At 39.8% G+C, this 13,929-nt stretch overlaps 1 protein-coding gene across 3 annotated transcripts in view; it reads right to left on the bottom strand.

Moving 5' to 3' along the window:
- Positions 1-13,929, bottom strand: part of PTPRZ1 (protein tyrosine phosphatase receptor type Z1) — a 138,634-nt gene that overhangs the window by 28,236 nt on the left and 96,469 nt on the right. For all 3 annotated transcript variants that reach the window (XM_054988905.1, XM_054988903.1, XM_054988904.1), the window contains exons 13-14: positions 7,914-8,043; positions 203-294 (exon numbers count right to left, since the gene is read on the bottom strand). In XM_054988905.1, the coding sequence (XP_054844880.1) occupies positions 203-294; positions 7,914-8,043 (222 nt within the window). The remainder of the gene's footprint in view (positions 1-202; positions 295-7,913; positions 8,044-13,929) is intronic.

Here is a 13,929-nt window from a genome sequence, read left to right as displayed (position 1 = left end):
TTTTATCATTAGTCCAGAGCACCTAATTAGAAGTCATACTGACACAACAGCTTCTTGCCATTCGAAGCACAGTTCTACTTTTCAAGGGCCCCAATGGGCTTAGAGAGGTGTAACTCCACTTACGTTGTTAATTACAGAAACAACCATTATCTGCCATAGTTTAGAAAAGAATTATTCCGAAAATAAATTTAAAGCAAATTACCTGATACAGGGAAGACTGGTGCTGGAGGAGTGGATATTACCCGAGGTGACGTGTTATCTTCTAAATAAAAATGTGCTGTTTGGAAGCATTTCCTAACAGGAAGATACAGGAAATAATATTCTGCATAAATAAATATTGACTGCCTACAAAATCTGGATGCATTCTTGAACAATAACCATCGTGGGGGAAAAGAATATAACAAATGAAAACACATATGTCTTCTAAGATTTTAAATAATCAGATCTCATCATCACATTTCAAAGCAAACATTTAGGGCACAATTCAGACCCTTTAGGTCGCATCCATTTCAACAAAGGATGAAGCACATTACTATTTTCTCCATGGAATTCAGTGGTATCTAAAGATGCTCAGATCAGGTTTAAGACATCACACAAACAGGCAGCACAATACCCCCCATTACTAAATGCTTAAATAATTTTTACCTGAATAAGAGGCAGAAGACGTAGCAGACATTGGTCATAGTGAAAAACAAACCAAGGGCAGCACAGATATTAACTTGCTGTTCCAGGCTTTCAGGTGTACTGAAAATTTCAGCCGTACTATCACCTCTATCAGATTGAAATGCCAGCTAATTGTCTGTTTTCAGGTTCTATGGTAGTTGATAGCATGTTTCAAACCACTTTTAATACTACAATTAGACACCTCTTTCCTTAGAGGCGTTAAAGTTGAATGAAAAAGCAATCCATTCAGAGGGAGAGGTTGGTTCATCTCACTGTAACATATCTCAGCCAACTAAGTCACAGTAATGCAGAGAGGGTAATTTTAGCCAATGAAATGGACCTGGGATTTGGAATGGAAACATTAACTGTGTAGTAATATATTATTTGAATTTTCATTTATACCCCAGATGTGAAGACAATAGAAAAGACATCTGGAAAGAGACTACTGTAAGTAATTCAGCAGCTCATAATAACTAACTTCAGTTTTATACAATTCAGCCTTTTCTTAATTTTTAAAAAAAATCTTCAGATAATTAAACCTGCTAATAACACTTTATATGGGTCATTTGCTGTGTTTGAAGTATTATTCACAATCTGTTACCTTCAAAAAGAGATATCTAAATGAGAAAAAGACATGGATGTCATCTTAAATTTATTAAATTCTGATTTATGGAAAATGGGACTATATTCCTTTTTTCTTCCTTTGCTATTTTATAGAACTTTTTATCTGATTAACAAGATTATATACTTGGGTTTAAGCTACTGTATTTCCAGTGATTTGAATGGTACTGTGTTTTCTACTCTTGAGTATTTTAACTATTCAACCAGGATCAAATCGAAAGCCATTCTACATTTGATATTAGTTAGAAAAATTTTGGAAGTTAATTCCATAGCATAAAGGGGTGGAGGGGAATGTGATAAATTACTGATGTGATGCTATGATTAAAAAGATAGCAATGATGCTTAAGCTCTACTTTAAGTTAATGTATTTCATTTTAAAATGTTCATAAATGTAATTAAATGCTGTTAAATGATAAAAAGGGCACCTAGATCTTATCCATCTAATGGATGACTTTAGCTGCATTGTCACAAAGAATGATTGAAATCAAAGCCCGATCCATTCCAAGCAATGAGGCAAGACTTCGCCTATTCGCTCTCCTGCCTAGGCAACATACCACCATGGCCTTAGTACAGTCCTGGACAACATGTAATTTATCAAGCCACATGCAGTCCCCTAACACCTGTATGAGTGTGGGAGGGTGAGGTGATGCTGGTGCTAGATTCCACTGGCCATTCAGAAGCAGCATGGCTGCATAATGCTGCAGTCATGGCCATGGTGGGTCCATTGCAACCCTCCATCACCCACTAGTAAGGGCACTGCTTTTCCCTTCTGCAGTGTGCATTGGTAGAGGCTGAGATGTTCCTTGAGCCTTACCCCATGAGCTTGTGGCCTATCAAGTGCATGATAAACCTCTGGGTTTTTTAAAAAAACAGGAAGTTTGTCAAGAAGTTGGAATGATATATTTGGCGTCACACAAGTCATTCAGGCTTATCTTAGAACAGAGTAGCACAGACCTATGCTGTTGTTTGCACAATGATGCTATCAGAACCACTTTGGGATGGGATTCCAGCACTATGGCTCATGTGTTCAACAGGGATGGACCCAAAACAGGCTGGAGCTTTGCATTTGAAGTCTACGTTGCCATCTAAAGGATGGCATAAGACCAGAGTCTAAGTTTATTCAACTGAACCACTGACTTTGTGCTGAAGTAGTTATGGCAGAAGGAGGTACTGGATGAGCAGCATTACAGCGCTTGAAGTTCTGCCAGAGAATGCTGTGCAGACTATATAATTCTTTTTTTAAAAGCAAAATTCAGAGGATGGCAGCTAGCGGTTATTCACACTATGATGCTTCAAAATAAAGCTGCTATTATGTCAGACCATGGGCAGCAGCTCTCCAGAGACACAGGCAGAGGTCTTTCATCTTGCCTACTACTGGATTCTTTTAAGTGGAGATGCTGGGGATTGTATTAGGGACAGGGCTTTTTTTCAGCTGGAACGCAGTGGAACAGAGTTCTGGAACCTCTTGAAAATGGTCACATGGCTGGTGGCTCCGCCCCCTGATCTCCATACAGAGGGGAGTTTAGATTGCCCTCCGCGCCATGCTGACTATAACATTAGTATGTGCTCATGTTACATATGGTTGGAGTGCCAAAACTGAATGTCTGAAAAGTGGCATTGTTCTCCACAATACTTTGAGAGAAAAGACCATTCCCCCCCCAAGCAAAATTGCATGAATGTATGCTCCTCATGACGACTTTTCCATTCCATTTCTGACTTCGTACTGAAAACAATAAATCTGAATGCAAAGTGTTATTTCTTCTTTCCATTAAGCAAATTTAACATTTTTGCACAATGTATTGTCTTAAATTGGTTTAGCTATCATCTGAGGGCACATAGAAATGTATACGGTGCATGGATGTGCATACACATACAGGCTGGGCAATGGCTCTTTCTTTCTTTGCATGATATTCTTGCAATTCTATACTAACTATACATATTTGAATGTTGTGTTCAAATTATTTCAAAGGAACTTACTCCCAACTAAATGTTCACGAGGTTGCAGCATAAGTGAGCCTTTGCAACATGTCTTCCAAGTGAGTTCATGAAATGAACATTACAGACAGCTAACATGAAATCAGGGCCATGCTACCTTATCTAAGGAGAGCTCCTATTTTTAAAAAATGAAATGCAGTTGATAAATGGGCTATTGATTCGGTTGGGGAGGTTGCAGAAGGTTTTTTTTTTTAAAAAAAACAAACCCTTTCCCCTATGCCTTTTAGTTCTTTCTTCAAGTTGTTTACTTGCTCTCTGATGGAAAAAAAAATAGGCATGATAGAGGTGCCAGTATTTTTCTCCTCCCATGGACCAAACAGGAATGTGAAAGGGGCCATTTAAAGGGGGGGGATGCACCAGGAGAAAGGCTAAAGGATCATCCCCCCCCCCCGGCCGTTTCCTGCCAAATGAGCTCTTCTCACTTTCAGGGCTGCATTTAGCAAAGATGAAACAACCAACAATCATGGATCTTCCTGCATAATGTGTGTTTTGCCCCTTGCTCTTTGGGGGGAAAGTTCTGTTGTGGTAATATGAAAAATGCAATGTGTGATCTAGCTCTCAAAGAAGAGCTGCAAGATGAAAAAATGGAGAATGATCTACAGAATTGATCCATTCGTTGCATATTATAAGTGCCCAAAGAAGAATGCATGCAAAATGACAATTTAAAGATACAGTATTTTCAAAAACTGCTGAGTTTTCAAAAGATTTGCCTGACTTTAATAGAAACTGAGTGCAAAACAGCATTTGGGTTTTATGAAATAATATTCAGTTGTTATATCACAAGGAAAAAATGTAAAATATTAGTGACCTCTTGTGGTCCAGGCAATTTCTGATTCAGATTAACAAAAAACAGAGATACAAATTTTATTTTGTGGTCCACTGAAAAGACATGAAGGATTAAATTCATGATCATCTAGCAAATATTATCATTCATGGGTTATTTGTTTTGTTTTGAAAGATTAAAGTTACAAAACTGTGTGAGTGTGTATTTAGGAAAAGAAACAAAATGAACACACTGTCATCTGTAAAGAACAAGGTCAGAACACATGTAAGATTACTGAAAGAACACCATGCAATCCTGGTTTTACAATTTATGACAGTATTTTCTTTCAAAGACCTTTTAGCCTTACAGATAAAACCTTTTGGAAGATGTATATGAACAATCATGTCATATCACAAAGCTACAGAGAAGCTTGTAAACAAAATGCAGATGGTTAGTCATAAATCCTTGCAGAAACATCCATAACAAATTAATCGTAAATGTAGATTTAAAAAAAATAAGATGTGCAGCTTTTTGTACATTCCTCTTTTATGGGCAGGCTCACACAAACATATCCTGATTGGATCACTTATAGCAGTATATGTGAACCTCAAAAATGAAAATGAAAAAAATCACATTTGAGCTGGGACTGGGTTCTATGTAAACTAGGAGCATGCATTTGGATATACCGGAGTTGAAATTACACTTGAAAGTAGCTGATTCTGTATCTGAAGTGACCTCCTAAAAACTCTCAACATACTGGGAGCAGGGCTTTTTTTCAGCTGGAACGCGGCAGAACAGTTCCGGAACTTCTTGAAAATGGTTACATGGCTGGTGGCCCCGCCCCCTGATCTCCAGACAGAGGGGAGTTTAGATTGCCCTCCGTGCCGCCAAGCGGCATGGAGGGCAATCTAAACTTCCCCCTGTCTGGAGATCAGGGGGCAGGGCCACCAGCCATGTGACCATTTTCTCCTAGGGCGACCCACTGAGTTCCACCACCTCTTTTCCCAGAAAAAAGCCCTGACTGGGAGTGATGATAATTTAGCTTTCAGAATTTTGGGACAGCTTTGGGTTTTAGGAACAGGGAGGGAACGAGAGAGAGAAGGCTCATCCCAGCTCTCTGATGCTTGGCAGTGCATGCTTATTTTGAATTTTAAAAGGCCATTATTTTCCATGAGAAGACCTGGCCTCTGAATGGTTGAGGCTAGGCCAATATGAAATAATTTGATTGTCTATGGCCAGTAGACATAGCCTTGGAGGCCAGGTCTACCAGTGCCCCCTCCTCAGATGTTTGGCACTGCATTGTCCCTTTAAATTTAAAGGTGCCATTATTTTCAATGGTGGTAGACCTGGCCTCCTGCTCTTGGAGGCCAGGTCTTCTCATAGAAAATAATGGCTTTTTAAAGTTTAAGGGGTTGATGTGCTGCAGAGCAGCTGAGAGCTAGTGCATGTTTCCTCTCTCTCCATCCCTCCATCTTCACTTCTGTTGCCAGGGGTGGACCAAAAATTGTTTTTAATGTCAGATCTTTTTTAAATGGCATGTTTTTCATGTACCGAAAGAGCTAAACCTGAAACATGCCCCCAAATAGTAACAAACATCCTCCTGAAATTTTGGCATACAGACCATCATGCCCTTTTAAAAAAAGACCTGAAATTAAAAATTTTTTTTTTGAAGTGCACACCCCCTCATGTAAAGCCAACCTGCATGTTAAATAGGTGACAGCCCATTCAGACATGCAATCCAGTGCTCGGTATTGCAACAGCGATGGGATGAACTTAGAATATGTTGATTGTCCCTAACCTTTTATTAAGAAGTGAAAGATTCTATTTTTAAATGAATCTCAAAACAAAGTTTACAGTACATATTTTATAATATTTTTATTTATGGCACATTTATAGAACATTCATTCCAATGTCTTCAAAAATCATGTTCAAACACTTAACAGGAAACACAAACAGTAAAACATCACCAATACTGTAAATCACTGCATCACAAAAAAGGATGTTAGGAGGATGCCTAGGGTAGAAGATCCCTTTGGTGTTGCAACCAGATGTATTGTCCCAATATCAGAGAATGCCTTTAGGAGGAAACTAGACATTTAAAATCATCATGACCCATGCAGGGCTGCAAGCTAGCAGTGCAGGGTTTACTTAGCTCAAATTTCCAACAGTGCCAAAGAGTGTATTCTCAATTGTGTGTTTCTTGTACTACTGCTAACCATTAGCATTGGTCAGGTCTGAACGGTAGCAGAGCAACTTGAGCTGGACTCTGTTTGCTCCTGGCATTACCCTTCAGGAAATTTCCCTGTAATTTAAATGGCATAGTGGCAGTTTTAACACAAGAACCTGAAAACAGAGATCTGTGAAAGACCTTTTCACAGGTCAGAGCAGGGCCAGATCTAGGGTTGCCAGCGCCCAGGGCAACCCAAGTCTGGCATTCTCTCCCCCCCCCCCGCATGCATGTAGCACGCATGCCCCCGGCACTGCGTGATGACATCACTTCCGTGACGTCATCCATGACATTATCACGCAGGGGCCCGGAGGCGTGCCGGCTGCACTGGTGCACAGTGCGCCACGGAGCTGGCGGTGGCAGTGCAGGCAGCTGAGCGGAGGGCTAGGAGTCTGCCTGCACCGTTCACCTGCCCCACTGATGGGGCGGCTGGCTTGCCACACATTCCCTGTCCTGCATGTGCGGCAAGTCAGCTGCCCTGTCGGCAGGGCAGGCAAATGGTGCGGGCGGCCTCCCAGCCCTCTGCTCAGCTGCCCATGCTGCCGCTGCCAGCTCTGGTGCACTTCTGGTGGTTGGCAGCTGTGCCTGGTACCCCCTCTTTGGCAGCACTGGGGGAAGACTACCCCCCTGCCCCCGTCGATCTGGCTCTGGGTCAGAGAGCCAGTTTGGTGTAGTGGTTAAAAGTAGTAGGACTCTAATCTGGAGAACTGGGTTTGATTCCCCACTCCTCCACTTGAAGCCACTGGGTGACCTTGGGTCAGTCACAGCTTCTAGGAGTACTCTCAGCCCCATCCACCTCACAGGGTGATTGTTGTGGGGATAATAATAACATACTTTGCAAATCACGCTGAGTGGGTGTTAAGTTGTCCTGAAGGGTGGTGTATAAATCAAATGTTATTATAATTATTTTATCTGAGGAGCAAGCTCAGAATAAGCAACGTTCACAAAGAGACAGAGATACACAGAGAGATACAAAGAGAAACAAAGATGCACAAAGTTTCACAGCTGTGGACTTACTACGCATCAGCTTCCCATGTCTGTGTTTCCTGTTAAGCACCAATAAATTCAGAGATGCACAGAATTGTGAGAAAACTGCCACTGCCATGGTTAGTCCACCCATGAATGTATTGGTGTTGATTTTCAGTCAATAATCTCTAGTTCCACATGTGGCTTTATGACATCATGCACATCTGCCACACAGAATCAGAGAGAAACATTCCAGCAATCTCGAGCATACAGTTGTCCAATTATGACAAGTCAGCAACACACACAGCACTGTTCAAAAGATTTGCCATATCTGTTCTACAGCCTGTGCTGCTTTAGCTATCGCCACATAAGCTGTCCTATACATCGTCACAATACTTATATTTAGGTGTGGCAATGTTATTTTAATATTTCTTTAATGTTTAATGCTTTGTTATTTTAAGCAGCTACTTTCACAGGTGAGATGGGACACCATCTAGTTTTTAACCTATGGCTTTTTAAACGGATGAGCTGACTCACAGCAAAACATTAACATGGTGAACCCAAGACTTGCATCAAGAAAATCAGCCTCAAGTGGAATACTGTCTCTCTCTATAAAAGGCTGGATTAATTAATATAATCAGCAATAGCAGTGATAAAAAGCAACAGTAAAAATCTTACCTCCAGTATATGAGAATACCAACAAGAATCACTAGACAGATGAAAGTCAGAGCTGATACGACCACAAGTGGTATAACCGTCTTCTGTTCAGCGTGACCAATTAGGAGGTCATGGCTACTATTACTTGCCTCTGTAGTCGAAGAAAATTGAAACAACTTGTATTTAAACTTTGGCAATAGACACAGCATAACTGACCATGATTCAAGGGTCCTAAATACTGTCACTTACCGTTATAATTTTTTTTTAGTGCAGAAAACATACATATTTGCAAACCAGTTTAAAGCAAATAAGCAGACAGAGAACAAAGCAGAGGCTCATAGCTTAGACAGGTCCGCACCACAGCAATGTAGAATTTCATTATCCAACAACTGCATTTTTTTCTTTTTGTTAGAAGGGGGATAAAAACAAAGAGAAGTTTGGTACAGCTTTATATTAGCATATACAAGTTAGCACCGAGAATAAAAGATTGTTCCAGTGTTATATTTTCACTTAGGCAGTATAACACTAGTTGTAAGTGCAAAACCATTCTTAACAGAGAAAATGCACCAGAAACCGTTTAATGTATTTCTCTAACATTTAAACACCATAACTTAGGTGATAAGAAGTCAGGGTTTCCTTGATAATTTTGTAAGAATTCCTTATCTGTCCTGTGCTCATGGAAAAGCAGATCTGCATTAATACCCCATGTTTCTATTTGCACTATGCTATTCGGTGTCTCCAACAAGGTCTTCCTTGAGAATCAAAATGTGTACTGTAAAGTTGTTCTAATAAAATCTACATGAAAGAGAGGAATTTGGAACTTTTTATCAATAGAACTTTTCTGATCAGTAGAACTTGATAGACATGACAGCCTTTTTAAAAATCTAATTTTCTTCATTATTATATTGAAATCAAATTTTAGATCCATGGTGTCAATACAGTGTTCAGTGTAACTGAAAAATGCATTTCATTATTGTGTAATCTATCGTATTGATCTTTCAAAGAAAACCAGGACAGTGGAAACTGAAATGATAAATACCCTGCTTAGCGCACATCCTGTCGGTCATCTCTGTACAAATGACACAACCCAAAGCCATACATATGCCCTGATGAGTTTCTGCGCATTGACTTCCACAAACATTCAGACAGACTTAGAAATACATAAGCCAAAGAATCATACATGAAGTTGTCCCTTTATTGAAATAAATAGGAAAGCAATTACAAATGGCGGCAGTGGGGGGATGTCAATATGCACACTACAAGAGGTGACTGAATCATGGTAACTGAGTACGTAGAAGTCGAGGGTTTAGGGGCAAAAATCTTAAAGATTAGTAACAGTTCCATTAAATGGAAGATTCCCTATTTAAAACTAGGAGAGTAAATTGTATCCACCGGACTGCTGGGATATGTCCTGAATAGAGATGGGCACGAACTGAAATACGAACCAAAATTAAGCATGAACCAGGCCAGTTCGTGGTTCATGAACCAGCGGTTTGTCAGATCCCATTTCTGATGAACCACCCACGAATTTTAGGCTGGTTTGTTTGGTTCATTTTCTGGTTTGTCACTGCAGACAGCCTGGTGCCAATCAATCAGTTTCCTAGGCAACAGGGGATGGACTTCCTACACACCTTCTGCTGATCTGGAAGTGAACTTCTGCTGACCCGGAAGTAAAGATTTTCTGACCTAGATGTGACATTTTCATGAACCAAACAAACCGATTCACGAACTAGGGGCAGGTTCGTGAAAGTTCGTGGTTCATGAAATTTGACAAACCACAAATCACATGGTTCGTTTTTTTTCCGGTTCGTGCCCATCTCTAGTCCTGAATCCTGATGAATCCAATTTTAAGGAAAGAAAACATGCAACAGTTTAATTAGTAACTTTTCTGGTTTATCATTTATAGCTTTTCATTCATCAGCTCTGAGGTGCATCTGCGATGCATTCAGATAACTCTGTGCTCATAGGAGTTTCTCCTGGAAAACGTCTTTTGCTAGCAGATATCTCCAAAACAAGGAGGTAAACTGAGTAAATAGACTTTAAAATGTGCATTGGGATCTTGGAGATTTTTGGATAATGGCAACTATTAGCAAAATTGATGTATTCTTATTTGGTGAATTCTTCTGTTCAAGCACTTGCTGTTTTCAGTGCTACTGCAGACATTTTAGTAGATCTGAATGCAGCCAATGTGAGTGTGAAAGGACATGGTCTGGAGGCATTTAATCAACCAGATGTGCTGAAACTAATTACCTATGGGTCTGGTCAGTGACTGAATGAGACACTGCCTGGTCTACTCAATGTACAACCCCTTGCATTTCATGGGAGGAAAGACAAAATTTATTTAAGAATTATAATATCATGAAGGCATATAATGATGATATAATATAGAAATAAATATTAGCTGTTTCATAACTTGTTTCAAATTTCAGTTTTTCTGTATTTATGAAATGATTCCAAAGGTGACTGACTATTTATGCCAAGTGGTGGATCTCATATGCAAAACACACAGATGATAATCTAACTGGTATTTTTCAAGTTAATGCAAAGTATTAAACTGCATGTTTCAAGTGAGAGATGGTTGGTCCAACCTACTATTTTGTTGCAGATGTGATCGTCATATATAGCTGTGATTTTAACAATAGAGGTAAGATTCTTATATAACATTTCACTTCTCAAGGGATGACTTGAGAAGTAAAGTTCTTTCTTCTGAGCGTTAAACAGTAGCCTGACATTCAGACATGAAGCAGGAAGATGCTTGTCCTGCCACGGAGAGAAGTGATAGAACAAGATTCAACTGCTTAATTTCTTTGTGTCAAGCTGTTGTTAAGGGCAGATAGGCTATTAATTACAGCAACTAAGAACATGGTGCTTGTATAGTTTGATATCACAGCATACTTAGAGTAATAGCTTTCTTTGTTCAGAACGAGACTATGTCTATTGTGAGCTGAAAGGGAAATGGGAGTTAAAATGTATAAAAATAACTTTCATTCTTGCAAGTAACTTCATTGTAGATTACAGGTTTCAAAAACGAAAATTAGATTTTCACCCCCCTTTGAAAGAACTCTGAAGGCACCTTTGAAAGCTTTTGTCTGTAAGCTGTATTTAAATCTATGGTTAACTTCTGAACCCATTAGTACAGAACTGACAATATGCATGAAGCAATGAATTCTCTTGTACATTTGAAGAGCACTCTAAAAGCATTTATACCTCTCCAGGTCTGCTCTAGTCTCCTATGTTCTGTACTTAGCTCTAAACCTGATCATCTCCTCAAACTTATCAATTTGGGAAACAGCTTTTCTCATTAAGGACAATGGATTCCTGTGTGTAGATGGAAGGGGGCTGCTGCCATCCCTTGCTGCATTAGAACAAGATCATAAATGGCATTCTAACACACTTAGTATGTCTCTACACTAACAGATGTGCTGGGAAACCAATACCTGTGTTCAGTTTCCAGAATACATGTTTGAATTCATCCTAGCAAGATACATTGGCTATCACGTACAAAGCCCTTCATGGCCTTGGCCTCTCACGTCTATGGGAGCAGCTCTCTCCCTATGCTGTGCCACAAGCTTTGCTCATCTGAACGGAGCCTTCTGCAGGGGCCATCCTGCAATTGGGCAAAATCTACAGTTGCCCATTCATGTGTGTTCTCCGTTGTAGCACCCACCTTATGGAAATACCTTGCCTGATGAGGTTAGGACAGATCCCACACCCCTGGCTTTCAGCAACCTATGCAAAACTGAATTATTCTGGAGAGCTTATTTACATAGGTAGGAGGGCTGAACTGTAAGGAAATGGTTCAGTAAGATGCTTTGGTGACAGGGCCGGGGCTGTGGACTGTACTACCACGCACCTACTGGGTAGTTTCTCCATCATTTACTATGTTTAATGCTTTTCCCCCAGCATTGTTTCAGGTCTGTTTTCAGATTTCTGTTTGTATTCAAATTTCTGTAATCCATACCCTATGGCATTTGTATTCAATGTGTCCAAACCACTGATTGTATTGACTCAGACTGTGTAATCCGTCTTGAGTCTCTGTGAGAAAGGACTATAAATAACATTAATTAATTAATTAGATTTAAGTAAGTTTCCATTGTAGACTCCCTTCTATAATAGGGAGAATAATAATAATGGTTTCCCTTAAAGGGTTATTGTAAGAATTTCTAAAATAAGGTATATCAAGTATTTTTTCCGCTCAAGAAAAAAATACTGCATGCACCGGCGAACAAGTAGAAGGTACTTCTGCTTGCATAAAGGGGGATCGGGAAGTTTTTGAACTTGTCGATCATGATGTAGATCCCCTCCTACCCTGTGTTGCATCTCAGAGTGATGATCTCAAAGGATCCCTCAAGGCTTCAGAGCAATTTTGCAGGTGGTATGGGCAGGGCTTTTTTTCAGCTAGAACATGGTGGAATGGAGTTCTGGAACCTCTTGAAAAATAGTCACATGGCTGGTGGCCCCGCCCCCTGATCTCCAGACAGAGGGGAGATTAGATTGCCCTCCGTGCCATGGAAGCGGCACGGAGGGCAATCTAAACTCCTCTCTGTCTGGAGATCAGGGGGCGGGGCCACCAGCCATATGAACTTTTTCACCAAGGGCGATTTAAACTTGTAAAAACTCCCCCTTTGTTCCAGCTGATCCAAAGTGACATCATTGGTCCTGGGAGCATGCACGCACTTCGCACGTGCACATGTGGTATCAGGGCCACCACCTCCCGCCAAGAGTTGCCCCCTGTGCTGGCAACCCACTGATTTCCACCACCTCTTTTCCCAGAAAAAAAGCCCTAGGTATGGGTGTGTGAGTGCAGAAATCACAGTAACGCAGGAAGCTCCATTCCCCTGGCAGAACACTTGCTGCAATTTTTACCATCTAGCCAACAATAAATATTGTATTTAAATATTTTCAATGAATGACAAGACAAACAATGTTTTAAGACTTATTCCACTTAACAGAGAAAAGTGGGCTTAAATAAATAACAACTACAGGTCAAAATATGAATTCATAAATATTTTTAAATCTCACAACGACGCTATCAGGTTTAATTCCTGCCTTTAGCAACGAGTGATCCTTCATGTAACATTTTTAAAAATTCAGTGTTTATGAGTCTGTTTTTTGAAAAATAGATTTAACTAGACATTTATAGTTGAGTGAAATACTTCCTGAAAGAACCACTTATAATTGCTACTAGAACAAAAGAAAAAAATTAGGCTTATGTCAGAAGGGAATCATTCCTGTGAAAGGCCTTTAATGAGGAAAGACAGCGAGTCTCAATTGCTAACAAGAGCTGTTTCCTAAGAAGTACAATATGCCGCTCTTTTGAACTATCCTTTTAGCCTCCTTTCGTGTTAATTGCAACAACAAGGGATTTTACATTTAGTCACAGCTGACTATATATATATAAATTATGCTATATTTAACTGGCTTTGGAAACAGATATTTATTTTTCTCTTCAACCTTTTATTTTCAGGAATGATTTAATGCAGAAAACAATTTCAGCACTGAAAACCTATATCCCTTTCATATGCTCTGTTCAAACAGTGAGTTTTCCATTTGGTCATCTTTAAGCCATATATCACCCTGTATATTTTCAGTGAAGCAAACAATTCTGTAATAGGATAAAGGTGCATTTTTCAAAAATTCTCTTTCATCGCTTTCCTATATCTATGACTGAAGTTCAGCGAACATGTTTGCAGGTCTGAATCCAGGGACTTTTGCAAATTTCCAGAAACTAATTCTTCCCTCAATGTAAGCTTGGTAATGCTGCCCCCTATTGGAAATATGTTCAAATAAATGTAGATTGTTGGGAGGAATCTCTTACAAAGAGTTTCCCAGTGCCTCTCCACACTTCAGTCCCCATGGTTCTTTTGGGGAACTCACATCAGATAAATTGGTAGCTAATATAATTTCATTAAAAAGAATTCTTTGAATTTCTAAAAGGTCTCATTTCCATTTCATTTGACAGCATAATTAGACATTTTAGGAGGAAAAAGCAATAGATTAGACATAGTTAGAACTTAGTACACCATATTTTGCAAGC

This window comes from Eublepharis macularius, chromosome 9 (assembly GCF_028583425.1).
Source record: "Eublepharis macularius isolate TG4126 chromosome 9, MPM_Emac_v1.0, whole genome shotgun sequence".
Lineage (NCBI taxonomy): Eukaryota > Metazoa > Chordata > Lepidosauria > Squamata > Eublepharidae > Eublepharis > Eublepharis macularius.
Note: the sequence above shows the minus strand (reverse complement) of the source record. Positions and strands in the feature narration are given on the sequence as shown.